The sequence below is a fragment of the Diadema antillarum genome, unplaced genomic scaffold (assembly GCF_040938485.1).
Source record: "Diadema antillarum isolate AM-2024a unplaced genomic scaffold, OU_Dant_1.0 seq00000512_RagTag, whole genome shotgun sequence".
In the NCBI taxonomy this organism is placed as follows: domain Eukaryota; kingdom Metazoa; phylum Echinodermata; class Echinoidea; order Diadematoida; family Diadematidae; genus Diadema; species Diadema antillarum.
The window spans coordinates 2,872,446-2,895,006 of NW_027271466.1; the positions used below are offsets into that span (position 1 = coordinate 2,872,446).

The window sequence follows — 22,561 nt, forward strand, 5'->3', positions numbered from 1 at the left end:
TATTGGCAAGATAAAAAGATAAGTAACAAAACTGCAACAAAGTTAATTTTCTTCACAAGAAATAAACCGTTGGTGAATACAGCATGAACTTTGTTGCAGTTCTGTTACTTATATATATATATATATATATATATATATATATATAATATACTAGTATACATATTCTTTATTCCCTTTTTCTAGACCTGTGCTTTATCCATCTTGAAGTATATACATGTTTTGTCTGATACTTCTGCAGAGCATGTCAAAATGATCCTAATCATTCAATTTGTTTTTCTTTCTCTCATTTTCACCCTTGTGCATCTCTAAATCTCTCTTATTTTGATCACTTTTGAACATTTTGCAATGATTCAAGTCCGAGAAGTTTTTTTTTCATGCTTAGAGCTTACTAGCTTATTGTCAATGAAGTGTAAAAATGGGGAAATATTTTTAACCTACTTTAATTCACTTTTTTTTTTGGGGGGGGGGGGTTCAGCTGGGCTGTCAAATTGGACAATCGAGTTTATTTGCAACAAAAACAAAAAGAGAAGATAAAATCATTAGGTAATAACAACTACGAAAATCATTCAAGTAAAGAATATTTCTGGAACGATTTGTGATGCTTAATGTGTACTTAAATATAATTATACACTCAGCAAAAAAAGAAAGAAAGACAGAAATACTTTTTCGAGTTCATAATTTATTGCTTTTTCTCTCATTTCACTTGAATTTTGAATTGACAGAAAATTCTTCATTTTCCTCCATCATCTTTAGCTTTCATTGTTATTTTGGGCTTCAAAGATATTACATTGTAATGAGACCACAGGTATATCTTTGCAATTGAATTCATGCCTTTTAGTGTGATGAATTTGTCTTTTGTTCTAATATGTTGTATCATTAGAAAGCATTTACTTATGAATAACAGCTTGTTCATGTTTATATAATACATTAACATTTAGCTAAAAATTCTATACTTTGTTCTTCTGAGTGTACTTCCACCTACTTTTGTGATTTTTCAGCTGGGCTGTCACATGGGACAACCTAGTTTGTTTGCAAATAAAATACGAAAACAACATAAAGGAAAATGTACCATAGTAAGAAATAGGAACCAGGGAAGTCACTCAGATAAAAAATAATTTCTGAAAAGATCAAAACAACATAAATTTACTAGGAAGTTAGTGGGCTGATTACACTTCTTTCTGGTTGCTTTTGGCACAGTCTCTTATACTACCTTCTTCTTTGCCTTCTGGGACCGGAAATTCCTTAGATTTACCTGTTCTTCATCACTAGACGAAAGGTGTGCCTGTGATGGGGATATTTGCATGGGGGCCTCACCTCCCTTCTTGCTCATTTTGCGTTTCATTGGCATGACTCTCGCGGAAAGTGTCGACATTTTCGTGTCTGGATCGCAACATTTCCGCATCGGTTCCGGACACTTGCATATATAGATCCGCATCGGCTCCGCGCTGTCCTAAAACATTCCTGGTGTCTTCCGCTTTCATTCGGGAAGTTTCCCCACACCGCGGGATTCTTTCCGGAGCGTGTGCGGAAGGAGCGGAAGGGTTCCGGACAAGCGGGACATCCTCAGGACATCGTCAGGACAAGTCGCCGAATGTGTCAGGAAGTTCATTTCCGCATCCAAATTTTGGTCTCGATCAAAATTTGGACGCGGAAATTTTTCTCTCTCCGGAAGGTGCGGAAACGCCCGGACATGTTTAGGACAGTGAGCGGACACGTTCAGGAACGTGCGGACAGGTTGCCGAAGGAGTGCGGAATACCAAATTTGCATTCCGGGTCTTGTCCGCGTCTTGTCCGCGCCCTAGTGGACGCCTGGTCTAAGTGTCCATTATTGTAATTCATTTGCTCCCTGCTTTTTTAACAGTACTCCAATGCAATGGCATGCCCTTGTGGGACTGATGATGACATATTGTTGAAAAGTTTTCCCTTCCCTTTCTCCCAATTGTCCCCATCTTCTCTTAGCAAGATGTAATGCATGATACTTTAATAGCAGCATGGCCACACTGATCTGGTATATCCCCGCTATTTGATAGCACTTTATATACACTTTACCATAACTTGCTGAAATATTTCACAGGCATTCAGTTATTCCTTTCTTAACTGAGCTATGATTTAAGTTTGACAAACCCAACCTGGTGAAGGAAAACTGCAGTTCTGTGAAATATATAAATTCTTGGATTTGATGGATGATATGAAAAAAAAAGAAAACAACAAACAAAACATGTGCCATGTGTGACAGGTTGTGTGCAGGCAGCTGGGTAACTATGCTGCCCTGACGGCTAAGTGCTGCCAGGCCTACGGGCCCGGGGCGGGGCCTATCCTCATGGACGGGGTGGACTGCGACGGCACGGAGAGCATCCTGGAGAACTGTCCGCACGAGGGCTGGCTCTCCCACAACTGCCAGCATTATGAAGATGCCTCCGTGGTGTGCACAGGTTGGTGAACGGGGAAAATCTGTATCTATTTTTCGAGAGTCTTCCATCTCTTTCTGTGTGGAGTGGAGCTAACAGCTAGGGCCTGATCAGAGTGATAGGGCATGCTTTATGTATCATTTGCTTTTTTTTGTCTAAAACCAGTAGAAGTCACTGAGCTATTGAATATTTGTTTTGTTTTGAATTGTGGTCATGATTGTTGCATGCAATACAGATTATAAATGCTGCAATGTACACGGAACAATGTATTTTTCTATCTCCAAAACAACAACAACAGCAACAACAATAACAACAACAACAACAACAACAACAACAACAACAACAACAACAACAAAAGAACACAAAATCAGTTCACAAAATGACTTTAAGTTAATTTACTGTAAGCATTTAAAGTGTACAGAAATGTTATTTCACCCATAGCCATCCGAATCCTTGTAGTCAAATATTGACCCTTTGTTGAAATATTGACACCCCTCCCATAGCCCTCCCCCTGCCACTCCCCCCCCCCCCCCCATCATGTGCTCATCTGTGTGGTCTTGTCAGTTAGTATCAAATGTAGCGGTGAAGTATAGTTGCGATGTAATATTAATTGATATCTAAGTGCAACATTCAAACATTCATATCATTAAGTCACTCATAACTGTATGTTAATGCATTTACAGTTCATATCCACTTATTATGTTTTACTTGTGATTGGCTCCTCCGTAATCTCTAGCTCAGTTAAATTATCATGTGGTCTGCACAACTCTAGATATCAAACTGTCGTACCCCAACGGCACGACGTCGACCAGCCTGCTGGGAGGGCGAGTGGAGATCCTCATCGACAACGAGTGGCAGTCCATATGCAACAAGGATTGGGATGAAGCCGAGGCGCAGGTTGTCTGTAGGCAGCTCTTCGACACCGACGTCAAAAACGTATGTACCACAATCCGGATTGGTCGGGTTACTCACATATGGTGACATAAATGGTAACCCGGGGTACCAAATAAAAATCAGCCATTTTGTTGAATTATTATTATTTTTTTAATAGGTTGTACCCTGGGTGCCAAAAAGTGGGAAATTATTTTGGTAATGGAGCTACATACTGTAGCGCGCGCTAGCCACTGCATTGCACTGCACTGAAGCACACGCTATATTGCCAGCACAGCATACCATGCATGCATAGTATCACATGCAGTGGCATGGGAATGACTGTAGATGCACACACAGTGCATGCATTTCTCTGCGGCTGTCCTTGAGTGGACTTGAGGTGGCACTACACAACGTGGTACCCCGGGGTAACGCGTGATGCATCATATGCAAATACTGTAAAGCCAGAAACATTCATGGTATGGAAGTTTGGAGAATTAGAGCTGATGGCCTTTGTCTGTGGCGTGAGAGTTTTGCGAATTGCCACTGGCATTCAATCCATTGTCTAGACAAGAACTTTTGTGTGCATTTCAGGTTCTTGAATCTGGGCTCCTTTTAAAATTCATGAAGGTTTCATGCATGCAAAAATTTCTGGTTTAATAATGTGTCAAGCCTGTAAATACTGTAAAAGTGGAAATTTTTTGCGGTGTTGAAATTTTCGCGCATTTTGCACAACCAGAAACTACCGTGAAAATAAAAGCATTTGGATATCTTCACTTGCCATATTTTTCAGTAGTTGATCATGTCTTGATTCTGCGGAATGAAAAACAGGCGAAACTCCTTGTACTCGGCTGAGCGCAAAAAATTACTCATGCAAACGTATCCACTTTTACAGGTGGGTGGCCACCCAAGGGAAACAAAAATTGTGGCCTCTATACACAGGTGGCTACTATAGACAGGTTCTCTGACATTTTGTGCATAATCAGACACTGTATGCACATTGTATGTGTATAAGTATTCACGTGGCCAAAGGTCTCTCCATTATGAAATCCATTATGGGTGGAAAATGGCAATTTGTTTGTTTTCAGAGGGAAGGAAACTCATGCTTTGCTTGGCATAGTGTCATTTCTTCAGGGTTGAACTCTGGGAGTTTTTTCCGAGTCAAAACGGAAACTGGAAGTGGCAATGACTCTGAGACTACCAAATTTATCGTAAGATTGGAAGTGTGCCCGGTTGTAATGGCCTGAGTGATAAAAGGGAAAACAGTAGGTAAAAAATTTACAGGATTTTAGTCCATTTTAATAGATATTTAATAATTAGTCCTCTCCCCTACCTAATTTGACCAAATTGTGGTGGTTCTCCGGCAATTCTATCAGTGAATGATTGATTCCCCATATGTCATAATATGTTTTTGGTTTATTCGATGACACAAATTCTCTTCATATGTTTTGTAACAGAATCAATGGAATTTGCACTGAATCGAATTGCCAATGTGCAAGACTTCATTTAAGAGGGCCATCCAAAAGTTTTCTTTAATTTGAACTTCTGTCAATTCAAATCTCCTGTTGTTGAGAGTGTGATTTTTTTTGTGTTGTTGCTATACCAGCCTTTGAAGCCTTGTAGTGGCATCTGTTCGAGGAAAACTTCCTTGTGAGTGTGTGTACATGTGTGTTTTCTTGTGTGGGTTTTAGAAAAAGACATGTACAAGTGCAGCCAGACACATCTGCAACCAACACATCTGCAACTTTCTTGTATGACTTTGAATATGAAACAAACATACACCAAACAACCTGTGCACAATCGTCATACAAATGTACAATCTGTGGAAATGGAAGAACTAGAGTTGTTTGGGGTAGGAGGAGGAACATCATCTCCCAGTGACTAAAGATCTTCTAGTGACTAAAGAGTGACTAAAAAGTGACTAAAGATCTTACAGTGACTACAGATCTTCCTGTGATTAAAGATCTTTCAGTGACTTCAGATCTTCCAGTGGCTAAAGATTTGCCCCTTCATGCTTTCCCTACCCCCCAGGTGACATTCTACCCCGCCCTGGAAGGCAAGCACACGGGCATGACGGACGTCCGTTGCCGTGGCAACGAGTCCATGCTGTCTGCCTGTCCGAGCAAGACGTCTGGCGTCGTCTGCACGTCAAAGTGGAGAGCGGGCGTGCAGTGCAAAGGTGAGGGCAGCATTCCTTGTGTTCTTCCAGTGCCATCTACACATAAAGTCTGGCCAACTCTGTTCTACTTGGTACATTGTAGCACTATGACAGTATGGTGCTCTGTTAGGCAAGCATGTTGCAAAGGAATGTACACCATGCTGTGACATGCTGAAACTGTGTTGGCCAAACTCTGTGTGTAGGTGGCTCTGTGCACTGCTGTTAACAGGTTTGGGTGTCCATGATCTACACTCTCATTTTTCATTTGTGCACATATGTTGTATTTGTGTGTGTGTTGTTTGCATACTATGAAATTCAATGTAATTCATACCAGCAGCAAACAATTTTACATTTAGAGCACCTGAGTATCAGTTCTCTTATCTTTTCTTGTTTTGTTTTTGTTTTGAAATGCACACATTAGTGAGCTGTAATTAACAATTGTCAAATTGTCTAATTTACTAGTGTATTGTAAAAGAGAAATAGGGAGCAAAACACCTAAAAAAGTCTCACAACAGTTTTGAATATTCTCATATTATCAGGAAACTTTTCTCATAATATTGAAGATTTTATTAGGTTGCACAGAGAGACTATTAAATGAACTGGGGCTTTCTCCTCTTTCATTTATTATCGGCATAAGAGGAAAATATTCCTCGTATGATCTCTTTCAGATTACCTTGCATTCATTTCTTAGTTTAATCTGAAATAGAGAGAAGAACAGTCATATAGTAGATGAGAGCTTGTTTTATTCAGTATTTGTACGCCGTGAATGTGAAGGTTAAAAGTTAATGAAGAACAGTACATTAGCATCTGATTTGTTTGACAGGGTTTTTGGCTATACCAGAAGTCCTGCGTTCAGAAAATATTTTAGTGTAATTTGAATATATCGCAGAGCTATTATCTAATATGATGTGATAAGGTATTATAAGCCTACTCATTATTAAGTAACGTAATTAAGTATTAAAATTAAGTAACATACTAAAGTAGCTTTGGGGGATTGTGCCTTCAGTTGTGCTGCTTCCAAACTTTGGAATAAATTACTAGAAAAAATAAGGAAGGCCCCATCACTTGCTGTCTTCAAATCTTTGTTGAAGATTTCCTTTTTTCAGAAGCCTTTGATTAATTTTGTACTTATCTTTTTGTGTGTCTAATCAGTAACAATGTTAGAGCTCTGTTACATCACAGGGCAGTAGAGCATATTTAAATAGTAGCTGTGCTATGCAAATTTGTCTAATAATAATGATGATGATAATAGTAATAATGATAATAATGATGATGATAATAATAATGATGATGATGATGATAATAATAATAATAATAATGATAATGATAATGATAATAATAATGATAATGATAATAATAATGATAATGATAATAATAATGATAACAGTAATAATAATGATAACAGTAATAATAATAATAATAATGATAATGATAATAATAATGGTAACAGTAATAATAATAATAATAATAATAATAATAATAATAATAATAATAATAATAATAATAATAAGTTCAACGGCCAACTGCAGCGTAATTACATTGTGGTTTAGTAGTGAATTTGTCAGCAATACATCGTACCTGATATATGCATGTCCCAAATTACAAATGTAGCATGCAAGGAATGTGAAAAAAAAAATGAAAAGAGATTTTCCATGTCATGATCTATGTAGACATATCACAAGCACAAATGCATCTATGCATGTATAAAAGCATGTTACAAAAAAAAAAGAGAGAAAAACCTTAATGAAAATGTTGGTTTGTATGTACATGTACGATGTATTTAAAGGATATAATTAATTCTTTATAATACACTACTTAGATTTGAAGAAGTGGGACTTATCTGTTTTGATATACATGAATGCTTTTTATCATGGTTTTGACTAGTCCCCTGATAGAATGAAAGTGGTTAGTATTCATCATGAATACTTTCATTGAATCACATACTTGTATTTGATTTCATCCCCTTGTTCAAGGAGTGAAAAGGCCTGAGCAACAACAAATTCATTGCAGAATTTGTTTTTGCACTTTTGCGTTTTTGTTCTCAAGCTTGCAGTTCAAGAACAAGAGATGTTATTCTGTATCAAGGTTAATCCAGTCAAAACAAATATCAGTCGAAACTCTAGTAGAAAGTATTGATAGGTGTTTCATGTATATCTGTTGACAAATGTGGTTTACTCTTTAATATCTCATCTTCAACCTGTTATCTATCTTTTGTATCATTTTTTTTTTAACCTATCAACAGATTCCAAACAGGAATCAGGTAATGGAATGTGTCCGCCGTCAGAAGACCAATCAGAGTGCTGTTTCTTATTGCGTCAATTTTTTTTTTTTTAATGAACCACATGATTGTATCAACCTGTTAGAGTGGTATTCCCATTTTGCCAGATTCTGGAATAAATGGTGACAAGTTGTATTCGTACTGATGTACCTCATTGATTGAAGGTCCACATCAGATATGCAGTCCTTGAGAATCCAGATACAATTTATATGCCCATGATTACGAAACCTAGCTGATTCAGATAGTCTTTTAAAATAACCCATGCAGACCCCAAAACCACATTTGTGTGGCTTTATGCTGTATATATTCATTAAAAGTTTGAACAAAAATTATTGTAGGAGAAAAAGACCAAAATAGTTCTTGACGGTCCTTTAAAAGTCTATGAATTTGAATTCTCCAAGCTGTGATCTCTGCAACTGATGTGTGTGGAAATTCCATGCATTGGTGTTGCATGGCGTTGATTAACCCATTTAGGACGGAGTGATTTTGGCACAACACACGTTTCTCATAGATACTCAGGACTCGTCTTCAACGGGTTAAAATTCCTGGGTGACATCTGGCTGGGCTGATGAGATCACGGTCTAAGCTCTGTTGGTAAAGTCAAGAGATTGTGAAAGAACAATCTAGAATTTTCTCCTAAATTTACAAAATGCACTTGGCAATGACTTAATGCAGAGCATGAATAGTGAAACAGAAAAATAAAAACCACCAAAGAAAAGACCTGAAAACCTTCAAATCTGATAGAAAATGTTCTCCATAGTATGTGAAAGATCCGTCCAGAAGCAGCACTCTTGTTGGTTCTACATGTCTTGTGTTTTGTTTGTTTCTTTTTCTTAAATGTGTTGTCATGAGCCTTTTCTAACTTGTGTACTGCTAAGACTGAATCTGTTCTTGCACCCCCTCTGCAGCCCAAGTGTAGTTCTGAAAAAACCAAAAACCAAAAACCAAAAACAAAACAAACCAAAATAAAAACTCCAGAAAATACTCTCCAGAACTTCTAAAGGATGCGTCACTCCATGTTCAAAGTTGACTGTTATAGCAGACAGAGTAAAACCAGACGAACAAGAATGGGAGAGATTTCAAGTTCCACCATATCTTGAATTAGGTCGCAAACATAAATCCCAATCAGATGAAATATGAGTGACAACATCTCACAGCTCTGTCTCAGCCTCTTTATAGAAAGAAAACTGATTAAAATCATGATTTTGATTGATGATGTAGTAACTGCAATTACTCCTCCTTATATAAAGGTGAAATCACTCCAGCTTTTCAATTTTTTCTTTCTCTACTGAATGATGTGAATTCTGTTTTATCTTATTTCAAAAGGAAATGAAGTATTTTCTGTTCAGGTCAATGACAGAGCTGTGAGGGCATGATGTCGTCACCTCATCAAATTTGCATACGTATGATTGTAATCTGTTTCATTGTTTTGTGATTTTTCTTTGAGACTCTGGATTTTTATTAAACTCAAGTGCAATCTTGCTAGCAGATTGAATGAAATCATTTATAGGCCCTACCATTCTGTTTACTTGAAGTTTTTAATTTTTATTTTTTAATCTCAACTTGAACATGGAGTGGCATTTTGTTGTTGGTTTTCTCACATGGTGTGTGCCAGTAAAACATCATGCCTGAAAGTTTTATCACCACCAAAAATATTTTCAATTCAAGTATTTCAATCATTTTTCTCAGGTGGTATACTAAAATGCAAAATTATGCCACCAGCTGCATGCACCCATATTCGTGTTGGTACTTTGCAGTTCTCTGACATGGAGAAAAGTTTTTTTGTGTGTGTTTTTTTAAATTCATTTCATATTTGTTGTAAGGCCACATGATGAAATGTATGGTGTCCAGTTTCATTGCCAACTTTCTGTGACAAGTACTATTAGCTAAAAGCATTTACCCCTCAAAATTAGTTTTCAGTACCAGAACTATTCTTGGGCCATAACATTTTCCTGTGACAAAAAGAAAAAATACCCCCAAACAACCAAACCCTCACTGCCTTGTAATAGTCTAATCTCCCCTCTTGATATGATTGTCTAACTTTAATGGGTGGTAGAGGTTGAAAGTACTTCTCTAATAAATGGCTTTAGATTAGCAAAGTAAAAATGCATTTGTCTGCAATATCATTCTAGTATTTAAGGTTTTTAAATAACAAACCATTATTGTGTGTAAAGTATTGACTATGATAAATATTAAGTAAAATCCACCCCCCCCCCCCTTTTTGAGGGGGAGAGGGGAATGTATGAGTTAAATACGTGATCAAGATTTAATTTGTGTTAGGCCTCTATCTAGTATTTTTCTTTCACTCAAAGTACAGCATATGAAATCCAGCATATCAATACATACCAAAGTTTTGATTGTACAGCATTTCTTGATGTGAGCAATCTCCCCCCAAAAGAGACATATTGCATACATTTTTACACTCTCAACTGTTTTATGATGACAGAAGATGATCACTTTAACTGAGGATGCTTATTTTCATCTAAAATGATGACTTCTATTTCTCTTTTTGATTGATAGTTGTATTTTTCCCCCTACATATTTACTTTGTGCTTTCTATTAATGTTATCAAGTCGCTGTGAATGTTACGTGTTTTCCTTTTGGAAATATCCACTTTACACAAATATTAGTTTGGATAATATGTTTCTGTGTTACCATGTTTGCTTTTAATGGATGTAGTAATCCATCTTGTCTGAAAACACTCTTTTGTCACTCTACGGTTCTGTATCCTTTGTTTGTTCGTGTAGGAGTAGATGGCAAAGAGCATGATACTTCACCTTTAGCACCTGTGTAGCCTGTGTCATGTTGAAAAAAAAAAATAAAATTCTTGCTGAATTTTCGGAGTCTCTGCCATTCTGAAATGTATCACACCCTGACTTGTGAACCGATCTGCTCACATCTTCTTCCAAGCTTGATTTCCTTTGTGATATGTGCTTCCTTCTGTCGGAAGAGTTGCATGTGATTTGTTTGGGAAAGATTAGCGGGCATTGGAAAGCATTTTAGAAAACAATTTGCCAGACTGTTCCATAACAAGCTCTGCATGGCAGTCATGTCGTATGTTATTTCTTGCATGTTGCTCAGTCGAATGTGCAATCAGGAAAACTTTGAAAAGCTTTCAAATTTGACTGTTGGAATGGTGAACCTCTTAAGTTTCGCTACAAAATAGCCGCAGCAAACCCACTTTCTCTATGTTTTAATGTCAGACACTGTCTGTTTGTTTGTCTGTCTGTTTTTTTGTCTTTTACTCTTTTTTCTCCCACTCTCTATCTGTATCTATCTGTCTATCTCTCTGTCTGTCTATCTGTCTATCAATATATCTATCTCCCTATCTATCTATCATCTATCTGTCTGTCTGTCTGTCTATCTATCTATCTATCTATCTATCTATCTATCTGTCTGTCTGTCTGTCTGTCTGTCTATCTATCTATCTATCTATCTATCTATCTATCTATCTATCTATCTATCTATCTATCTATCTATCTATCTATCTATCTATCTATCTATCTACATGAATGTATCTATCTCCCAAATGTCAAGTAATTCCATTAAACTCGGTCATTGTAGAATGTTGCTCCATTGTATTTGTCTGACGTGTAGATGGCATAAACTTTTACCTCAACCCACCTGGGATCCATCGGGTTTTTAGACCAGCACCAAAATATTCTCAAATACCTTGCTTTCAAATATCTCTTTCAAATTACCCAGATAAACAAGTGAAATGTGTGTGTATATGACTATAGTTCTATGTTTTACAGTTCCATTATTATACTCGGAGAGAATTGCATCATTGGGGGGAAATGTAACTAATTGTCATTTATAAGTCATCTTATGGTATATATCTGGGATTAGAGTTATCAACTTGGATGAACTTTCAGCTTGCTATCAATTTGGGCTCATGCATTGTCATCTAATAGTGTTCCATCTTCATGTAAAGTCTCTCTTCCCTCCTGCTTGCTAATAACACCCCCCCCCCCCCCTTCCCCCGGCAAGAAAACATAGAAAAAGCAAAACAATGTAACTTACTGCAGCTTATGATTATACTTACTCCCGCCTTGCCACAATGCTTATTTTATCATTAAAAAGGGGCAGTAGCCTAGACAGAAATTGCTGCATGAAAAATGTGATCGTAAAAGACCTGGAGGAAAAGCAAATGTAGCTAGAGCAATAACCTTTGAACTCTGCCAGTCAGGACTTATTGATCTCTTTGAAAAGTGTGGTGATTGATTCTGCTCCAATACCTTGGCATATGTTGTGCACATTGTAAACAATGTGGTACCAGAAAAGATGGTGCCTGTGTGTTCATTTCTTCTGCACTTCTGGGAGATGTTGAGAAATGAGATAAAGCAAAGCTAGTCTTTGTTCAAGACTTGACATTAATTTTATCAGTATCCAATGAATGACAGTGCTTAAGAGTTAGGTAAAACTATCAGTGCGCTCAAATGAAACACTAGAGATGCCTTCAGAGCAAGACATCAAGACAATACATACAAATGGAAATCAAAAATTACTCTAATGCCAATTGAATTATTACTCTGTTTATTTCTTGCACTAAATAGTATTATTTTTGTGTGTTTCCCCGTTGAAAATGCGAATTGTTTTTGTTGTAGTTTGCCATTGGCAATTTAATTTTGTCTGTAACTAAAATGTACCAAGTTTTCTTGATTAATTGGTTTTAATTTGTGAAAATCAGTTTTCTTAAAGTGTATGTCATAGTATATGTCACTGTGAATATTTCAGTATTATGTTCATTTAGTAATTTGGTATGTATATTGAGAAAGTCAAGTCCTTTCACATATTCATAAAGTTTATAATAATGATGTCCATATCTGTTCTGCTTTCTTCTCTCCCCTATCCTCATTTTTACTTGGTATCCACCTTGGTTTCTGCTATTTGCAAGCTAAATTTGTGGGTTTACTTTCCCCTTTACAACTGATGGTTCCTGATGGTTCAATTCAATCTCCTGACAACACTTTGGATAATTCATCAAACTTTGATGTCCAAAAGATAGTGTACATGTACATGTAAGTTCAATAAGGGAGTTCACGGTTGTGATTTGCGCATGTGCAGAACAAAGGTCAAATGAGAATGTCTGTATTTGCTACTGACTTTAAAACGTAAAGAAGTCTCGAGCAACAATGAGAATCTGAATTATGTCGGTACAATGTATGTGTTTCAGACTAAATTAGAACGTACAGGTGTAAGTCATTCATCAACACTGTTTAGCATAATCTCTCCATGCACTTTCTCAACATTGATTTAATACGAGATGACATGCTTCAAGAAGGAATTCTTGATCACAACACATGTCCATGTTATTTCAAAGTCTGTGGTGTAGGGGTCAAATGAGACATGCACTAACCATGAACTCCCTTATAGTGTGACTCAGTAGATCAATCATTTACTAATGCAGTTAGTCTAAAGCATCTGGCATTATAAGTTTCTGAATCTTTAAACCTGTAATGAATGCAGGCCCATTTTCAAACTGCATGAGTATGATATTGGCTCACATCAGCAAGTATTCATTCAGCTTCATGTGGGTTTTTAAGATGATTAACTCTGGTAGATTTGTGCTTTTTGTTCAGTAAAGACGAAAATGTTTAACTGGCACAGAGCACAGACCAATGGTAGTTATTTGCTGGATAGAAGCTCAGTGTAATGTATCAAACAGATTGAAAGCTAGTAGAATGTTGCAAAATGTGATACTGTGATAAGTGGTACTGTCCTGCCAACTTATTTATTTATATATATATATATATGTTAATTGATTAATTAATTTATTCTTTCATTCATTCATTCATTTATTTATCAAGCTATCTATAGATTTTTCTGTATTATTTAAAAAAAATCTTCAGGGAGGCTTAATAGGCATGTACAATGTACACGTACAGTGTAATATTTTTGTATGTCATCACTGATCTCGAGCCAATTGATGTCTGCATGCAGTGATATAGGCAAATTATACTCTGTGTATGTGCTCACATCTCAGGTCTTAATGGGACAAAGACAAAATGAAAATTGTGGTACCATGCTTTAGCAGCTGAGTAAAAGTTCCTGGAGGTTTACATCTATATTTAGCAGTTGTTTGCTTGAATGGTTTGCTGCACAATGGGATATTTCTTTGTTTCTTTTTCATTTTCATTTTTTTTTTTAGGATGATGGTGGTGATGGGGGATGAATTGATATAGCTTGTTTCTTATTTGAAAATAAAACAACCAAACAAACAATCAAACAAGAAACAAAAAAAACAAAAACAAAAACAATCAGCCTTAGGCTTGATTTTTTGTTGATGAAGATATTTGACTGCTCTTTTCCTTGTGATACACCATTTATATCCTCAGCCAGTATCAAAAAGTCCTTGTATTTGACTTTGCAGCAATATAATCCTAGTTTAGTAAATAAATGTTATATTGCACCTGAGAACAGTCAATTTTTCTCAAGTGTACAATTATTGTAAGTGATTCAATGCTATTCCTGCTGTCCTGCATTTCGTACTTGGATGTGCAGATTATTAACATTAGCACTGAAATAGAAAGGATTTGTGGAAATGCAGACTAGGCAAAACAGGAAAGGAAATAAGAGGTACATTCTGGAAAGTATTAAATTACATGACAGAAATGAGTGTGGAGCTGGTGCAAAATCTTGTGCGATACACAAAAATGTTCACTTCTACACTTCACACTCTCGTCTACAGGAAGAGACATTCTATCTGTGTGTTTTAGCCCTCCATAACATTATTCAGACAAATCAAAATAGCCTTTACTCGAGACTTGTGCACATTTTTAAAGGTAGAATTAGGTGCTACAAGAACTTTAGGTGTCAGCCTTGAAGCTAGACTAGCATTGCCTTTCATGTGTATAGACATAATTCCCTCCCAATCCAAATGTGCATGTGTCCTTCTCTCTCACTCTACTCCCTCCCAATCTGCCCCTGGTCCTGAGCAGACATCAGGCTGGTTGGCGGTTCAAGGCCAAGCGAGGGCGTGGTGGAGACTCTGGTGGACGGCGACTGGGGGCTGATCTGCGGCCTGGGATGGGACCTGGCGGACGGGGCGGTGGCCTGCCGCCAGCTGGGCTTCTGCAGCGTCATCGAGACGATGCGGGGCTGGAATGACCCCATCGACGAGCGCAACCTGATGCACTGGCACTCCCTCAACTGCTCGGGCAGAGAAGAGCGCCTCCGCGACTGCCACAAGGAGTGGGGGTCGTTCCCCTGCAGTGGTTACAACTTTGAGGGTGCCGTTAGATGTAAAAGTGAGCTTGCACCTCAGGCGGGGTTTAGAATGATCTAATGATGAGCAAAATTCTTCCTCTACCATGACAAAAAAAAAAAAGAAAAAGAAAAGGGAAGAGAATTGAGAGTTGTCTCTCTATAAAATTCTGGAGGTCGAACAAGTCTCCTAGTATCTTCGCAAAATTTATCTCTAGTGGTGGAAATGGTACATAATGTTAATGTCATGTGAGTCATATCCCATATTTCAGCTTTCATATCCATAATTTTCATGCGAACATGGATAGCTCTTTTTCCTATAGTATGTCAGTGTCGATGAATTCTATGGGCATCGTTCATTTACATTTACCTCTAAGAGGTGGAGAAATGGATTTGTTGACATTTTGATGACTACGTTGGTTTCTGTTGTGCAACCACAGACACATTTCTGTTCAAGATGTCCCTTTGTTCAGTAAATTGGGTCTACTAACAGTTCCTTTTTACTCTGCTCTTATGTAGATGTAGTAACTAGCAAAAAAAGAAAAGGTTTCAAGACACCTCTTAAAGTGCAAGTCTTAGTTGCAATGCATCTATGCAAATCAGATGAACTGATGATGTCGTGGCTTACTTGTACGTAAGTCCCCCAGAGATCTATACTTAATCTTATCTTCACCCATCTTCCTTTAATGACATGAAGTAGAAAAAAAAAATTGTGAGCTTTGCACTTTTTTGGTGGTGGTGCAATAACACAGCATTAGTGAGTGTAGAAATGGGTTGTAGCCACTAGCTAGAATTTTTTAACCCAAAACATAATGTCATGGTTTATTCTTATAGTTTATGCACAAACCCAAGCTGTAAAAGAGGGCGGGCAGTGGAATGCTGTGGCATAGTGGATAAGACTCCCAACTCCTAAGTTTTACTCCCACCCAGTGCTTACTTACGTCCTTGGACGAGATGTTTTTACCCACCATGTAGTTCTTGACCCGGGTGTATGAATACATGTACCTAGTAATGCTAGGGTAATAAAAATGGCAGGGCCCTCTGGTAGAACAGTGACAACACTGAAGAAGCTACCTTAATTAAAAAGGACCTTTCATCATTAGATTATCAAATCCGTGTCTACAAACAATATTCATACGTAGTGATGATATATATACACATATTCCATTTATACAGTGTATATGTATCTTATGATATCTGTATTTGTGTGAATTGACTTGTGTCAATATCATAACATCTCTTGTTCAAAGATTGGTGTGATCCTCCTGACTTCATCTCGCATGGAACGTGGTCCCCCCGGAGGACACAGTACGAACTCGGCAGCAAGATCACATTCCGCTGTGACGAGGGCTACGAGCTCAGCGGTTCCCGCACGCTGAGCTGCCTCAGTGTCTGCGAGTGGGGTTCTGCCGAGCCAAAGTGCGAAAGTACGTGAAGACATTATATATGTGACCGCCCGGCTCAAAACACACAAGAAGTTGCAGATTCAGATTCTCTGTAGTGGACTCAATTATGTCATTTGGGTTGGCCAACCCAAGATTTTTAAAGTTTGACTTACGTGGGAGAGTGATATTCTTTTTTCTACCCTACTGTCAAAATTTACTTGCTTAAACAGAACTGCAGTTGAGATATTCGCAGTTTTTCGAGACCAAATGTTTTGGACATGTACTACTTTCACTGGGAAATTGAATTTAGTTTGTTGATACTTCTGCACTGCACGTCTGAGTTTAAACAAATTTAAACAAATCCTGGATCCAGATAGTGATCCAGATCACTGCCAAAATTTAATCGTCTGATTTCTTGTACCATTATCAATTTGTCCTGTCAATTTCATTGAAAGCCATTTGCAACTTTCTGAGTTATTTTGCAAAACAACAACAACAAAGCAACAACAAAAACAGACAGACAAACAAACCAATGCCTGTAAAAACATAACCTTGCTGGTGGAGGTAAGTATTATTTTTAGCTACATTAAATAATTCTGTTTTGTGGAGGGAAATCTTCGGTCTTAAAGCATCACATGTTTCCTTCTCTCTATCAACCTCAGAGTCTTCAAACACAGGAGGTGGTACGAGTGATGAACGCACGGGAGGCAGTCCCGGCAGTGGTAAGAAACTCCCTCTTTTGTGTAGATTTTACTTGTTAGGCTGTCATTTTTGACTCCTTTCAAAAACCAGCTTTGCTTACTAGTCTTATTAGCTCACCTGAGCCAAAGGCTCAAGTGAGCTATTGCGATCGCCCTTCGTCCGGCGTCCGTCGTGCGTCGTCCGTCGTCCGTCGTCCGTCGTCCGTCGTCCGTCGTCCGTCGTGCGTCGTGCGTAAACTTTTTGCATTTTCATCTTCTTCTTGAAAACCCCAAGACCGATTTTCATCAAACTTGGCAGGTAGCATCCCTAGGGGGTTAGGAACTAAATTTGTTAAAATGGGCACCATGCCCCACCCAGGGGGCCCCCAGAGGGGCCCAAACCCCCCAAAATTAAGGAATCTGTAAAAATCTTCTTCTCTAGAACCAGATGTGATAGAGCTAAGTTAATACTATGAGTTAGTACATTGATGACTGTAGTTTCAAGTTTGTTCATGGCAGAATCAGGGGTGCTCCCCTTGGGACCCAGGGGAGGGGGGTGGGGAGGGGTTCTAATGGGGCCTTAATTGTACATTTTCATCTTCTTCTTTAGAACCCCATAACCCATTTTCACCAAACTTGGCGGGTAGCATCCCTAGGGGGTTAGGAACTCAATTTTTTAAAATGGGCACCATGCCCCACCCAGGGGGCCCCCAGGGGGCCCAAACGCCCCAAAATTAAGGAATCTGTAAAAATCTTCTTCTCTAGAACCTGAAGTGATAGAGCAAAGTTAATACTATGAGTTTGTACATTGATGACTGTAGTTTCAAGTTTGTTCATGGCAGAATCAGGGGTGCCCCCCTTGGGGCCCAGGGGAGAGGGATGAGGAGGGGTCCTAATGGGGCCTAATTGTACATTTTTATCTTCTTCTTGAGAACCCCATAACCCATTTTCACCAAACTTGGCAGGTAGCATTCCTATGGGGTTAGGATCTCAATTTGTTAAAATGGGCACCATGCCCCACCCAGGGGGCCCCCAGGGGGGCCCAAACCCCCAAAATGAAGGAATCTTTAAAAATCTTCTCTAGAATCAGAAGTTATAGAGCTAAGATAATACTATGAGTTTGTACATTGATGACTGTAGTTTCAAGTTTATTCATATAGGAGATCCAGGGGTGCCCCTCTTGGGGGTGGGGGGGGGGGGGGGAGGGTTGGTTGGGAAGGTCCAAATGGGGGCCTGAATTGTACATTTTCATCTTCTTCCTGAAAACCTCATGATGTATTTTCGTCAAACTTGGCAGGTAGCATCCCTAGGGGGTCAGGATCTCAATTTATAAAAATGGGCACCATGCCCCACCCAGAGGGCCCCAGGGGGACCCAATCCCCCCAAATTAAGGAATCTTAAAAAATTTTGGCCCTTAATGTACATTTTCATCTTCTACTTGAGAATGCCTGGTCAAATTTTGGTAGAGCTGTGAATAATTTAGATCAGTGACTGCGTGAAAGGTGAACTTGCGATACTCAGGTGAGCGCTAGACCCGCGGGTCTCTTGTGTTTACAGATAAATGCAGTTTTTCCCTTAATTTTTTTCTTTTACTCTAATAAAGAAATGAACATCCATTTGACAAAAAAGAAAAAATGTCTTTGACTTCAGTTATCAAGTGGATTCATATTCTGTGCATAAATTGCAGTACAATAACTACTTCTACCACATATATCCAATGTTGCAGAGAGAGATTAGATGTGCCTAGTAAAATCACAAAGTCTGTAGGTTTTTTTTTTTCTGTTGAAATAAATTACCAAGGGCCTGCCAATTTCAGAGATACAGAAACTGACATTCTATTCTATTCTATTCTATTCTATTTTATTTCATTTTATTTCATTTCATTTCATTTCATTTCATTTCATTTCATTTCATTTCATTTCATTTCATTTCATTTCATTTCATTTCATTTCATTTCATTTCATTTCATTCTGTTCTATTCTATTCTACTCCATTCCATTTATTCCATTCTATTCTATTCTATTCTTTTTGTATTTCATTTTGTTCTATTTTATTCTATTCTATTTTGTGTTATTTCTATTCGTCAATACTGTAAAATGAAAAATGTTCATGTGCATATTAAGTTAGTGAATTTTGTGAGAGCCGAGTTTCGCGAAATTAAAATGCACGCTAAAGATCTTGTCTACACAATATTCATTAAATGTTAGAGGCAACTTGCAAAAATATTGTGTTTTACAGTATTTAGCAACAAAGAGACTTTAGCCTCTGCTGTGCCAATGAGTAAAGTAATATGCATGATTATATTTCACACACATACCTATTGGCAGGGAATAAATTTAGCACACAGAGAGTTTAACAATTTCTACAGCCAAAATGGTTTTTCAGACTAAATCCTCTTAGCTGTCCTTTGAAAATATCGCACAAGACTTTACAGTCAGTTGTTGATATACGCTCTATTCGCAGGCATCCATCCGGCTGGCATTTTCTTCATCGGTCTGCTGGTAGGCGTTCTCGTCGTGGTAATCGCTGGGGGATTAATTTGGTGCATCAAGCGGGAGGCCGGTCACAAAAATGGGTACGTTCAAGCGGTCATCACTGTATTATCTGTCCCAGTACTGTTACTACCATGGATATCACCTATGCAATGTACATTGAAGAAGAGGCAGGAATGTAATGCTCAATAGATTTGGTGGTTAGAAGGCAACGGCTGCCTGCACTGTGAAAATCTCTGTACGATTGTTGTGTTTCCAAGTGTTTCCAAATCAAATTTGTTGTTGTTTCTGCTGGAACACTAAATCGAGAATTGATACACCATTTTTGTCCCCGCCGAACGAGTTCGAGCAGGGGACTATGAAACGGGCTCCGTACGTGTGTGTGTCCGTCCGTCCGTCCGTGTGTCCGTCCGTCCGTGTGTCCATCCGTGTGTCCGTGTGTGCGTCCGTGTGTGATCAAAATCTTCAATTTGCTACTTCTCTGTCATTTATGAGCCAATTTTGATTCTGTTTGCTTTATATGATAGCACTACATGGGAGCTTTGAAACTTCTACACAGAATTTCAGTCGTGACCTTTGACCTTGACCTTTGACCTATATTGTACATTTTGCTACAAAATGCTACTCCTTCGCCATTTCTCACCCGATTTCGATTCCATTTGCTTTATATGATGGCACTAGGTGAGGGCTTCAAAACTTCTACACAGAATTTTGACCTTTGACTTCTTTGACCTTTGACCTTGATTTTTGACCTATATTGTACATTTTGTTACAAAATGCTACTCCTTCGCCATTTCTAACCCGATTTCGATTCCGTTTGCTTTATGTGATGGCACTAGGTGAGGGCTTCAAAACTTCTACACAGAATTTTGACCTTTGCCTTCTTTGACCTTTGACCTTGATTTTTGACCTATATTGTACATTTTGCTACAAAATGCTACTCCTTCGCCATTTCTAACCCGATTTCGATTCCGTTTGCTTTATGTGATGGCACTAGGTGAGGGCTTCAAAACTTCTACACAGAATTTTGACCTTTGCCTTCTTTGACCTTTGACCTTGATTTTTGACCTATATTGTACATTTTGCTACAAAATGCTACTCCTTCGCCATTTCTAACCCGATTTCGATTCCGTTTGCTTTATGTGATGGCACTAGGTGAGGGCTTCAAAACTTCTACACAGAATTTTGACCTTTGCCTTCTTTGACCTTTGACCTTGATTTTTGACCTGTATTGTACATTGGCTACAAAATGCTATTCCTTCGCCATTTCTAACCCGATTTAGATTCCGTTTGCTTTATGTGATGGCACTAGGTGAGGGCTTCAAACTTTTACACAGAATTTTGACCTTTGACTTCTTTGACCTTTGACCTTGATTTTTTACCTATATTGCACATTTTGCTACAAAATGCTACTTCCGGCAGGGACATATATTACGCACCGCGTAATTTCTACTTTTCCTTGTTTTTTCTGTGAAACAATTATACAAAAGCATGATATATGGGCAATTTATCAATTGGCTTTCCATATGTCTTTTTCTAGAAAGTCACAGAAAGTATTCGCTTATGTTCATGGGACGACAAGGCTTGGTGTCTCAATTGCCATATTCAACTGTATCAAAGATGTCCTACTAACTCCTACTATTTTGAATATCAAACAAATGACTTTGAGCATGTCTTTATCTTTATCTGTAATTTCTTTGCACATGTGTTTTTGCATTCTGTGCAGGACACAATTGAGAGCAGGCAACATCTTCAGGCCTCGCGGCAAAAATGACGAGATGGAGCAGCCAGTTCTCTTCTCCTCCATGAACAATGACCATGAGGAGATGGGCGAGCCCATGTGATGCAGAGGTGATGCGGTGCAGGAGAAAACCGGACCCCGCCCGAATTGGAAATGGAAGAGCTCCTCTCTCTTGCACCTGCCCGTGATGGACTTGATGTATGCTGATTCTGGTTGTGGACACGGTGAAAAACACCTGCAATGTTGTGCTGGTTGGGATTTGCTCAGTGATGAACTGAATAAGTGCAGAATAAAGTTCTTTTTTTGCTGCGTCAGGGGTGCACTGTTTTGGTTGTGTGTGTGTTTATGTGTGTCTGTGTCTGATGCTTAGATTGAACAAAGGGCTTCTGCTGCTGAGAAGATTGATGTGCTAATAAGATGAGGGTAGAACCAAAAAGCGAATCATCTGGATTTAAGGAACCACATTCAGACTATGAGGGTGACCCGACAGATGTGTTCTCCTGATTGTCAACTTACGATTGATTTCACTGCCTTCTCGATGGTGCACAGGGTTTGGAGTGAAGCAGACATATGACCCTGGATGTGAGGTTGCTGTCTGTCATAGTGAAAACTATATGGATCCATGGAGGAGAGGTTGATGATCATGGCTGGCCTGCACTGTATGCAATCTTCAATTATTGTAAATTACGTTTTTGTTGTATTTGTAGATTTGTAATAACGTATTTCATTTTTTTTTATTCTCCTTTCATTTTCTGCATAATGTATGTGATGCAATGAGTTCTCTGTCAGCTGCAGTTTGTGTAATGTGCCACTTTTATCTCTGAACTCTGAAAAAAAGAATCAAAATGTGAAGACCTTTGGGGCATAAGATTTACTTGTTAAACATAGTTAAGAATGCTTTGGATGCAAATGGTGCACAGAAAAAAAAGAGAAAAAGATAATAACAACAAACAAATCCAGCAAACAAACAAAATAACAAAGAAAAGAGGATGGGGTTGGAGAAAGAGAGAAAAAGGGAAGAAGGAGAATCAAAGAGAAAAGTGATAAGCCTGGGGGGTTAGACAATTTGAGTATTAACTTCAGAGTGAGTTCAAGTATGTTGTGTGAAAGATGTACTACTGCATTGCCATAGGTGTGTCACTGGTACCCATGAAACCACGTTTTTGAGCGCAATGCCCTTGACCCACTGAGTACGGGCTGATTTTGCTACAACACGCATTTCCCATAGACACTTGCCTGAGTATACTTGGGACTCATCCTCAACGGGTTAAGTGACACTTTTTCCTTCATAGCAGCGAATGGAATCATCTCACTGCCAGCTAGCAGTTGTGACAACATAAAAT

General features: G+C 38.4%; 1 protein-coding gene across 1 annotated transcript in view; it reads left to right on the forward strand.

Annotated features, from left to right (window-relative positions):
• The window catches only part of LOC139734152 (scavenger receptor cysteine-rich domain superfamily protein-like), a 41,910-nt gene extending 19,930 nt beyond the window's left edge, over positions 1–21,980 (forward strand). Inside the window, exons 13-20 of the mRNA XM_071644956.1 lie at positions 2,237–2,432; positions 3,181–3,344; positions 5,310–5,475; positions 14,653–14,964; positions 16,171–16,347; positions 16,968–17,027; positions 19,449–19,560; positions 21,204–21,980. Coding sequence (XP_071501057.1) covers positions 2,237–2,432; positions 3,181–3,344; positions 5,310–5,475; positions 14,653–14,964; positions 16,171–16,347; positions 16,968–17,027; positions 19,449–19,560; positions 21,204–21,321 — 1,305 coding nt within the window. The 3' untranslated portion in view covers positions 21,322–21,980. The remainder of the gene's footprint in view (positions 1–2,236; positions 2,433–3,180; positions 3,345–5,309; positions 5,476–14,652; positions 14,965–16,170; positions 16,348–16,967; positions 17,028–19,448; positions 19,561–21,203) is intronic.
• Positions 21,981–22,561: the final 581 nt, after the last annotated feature.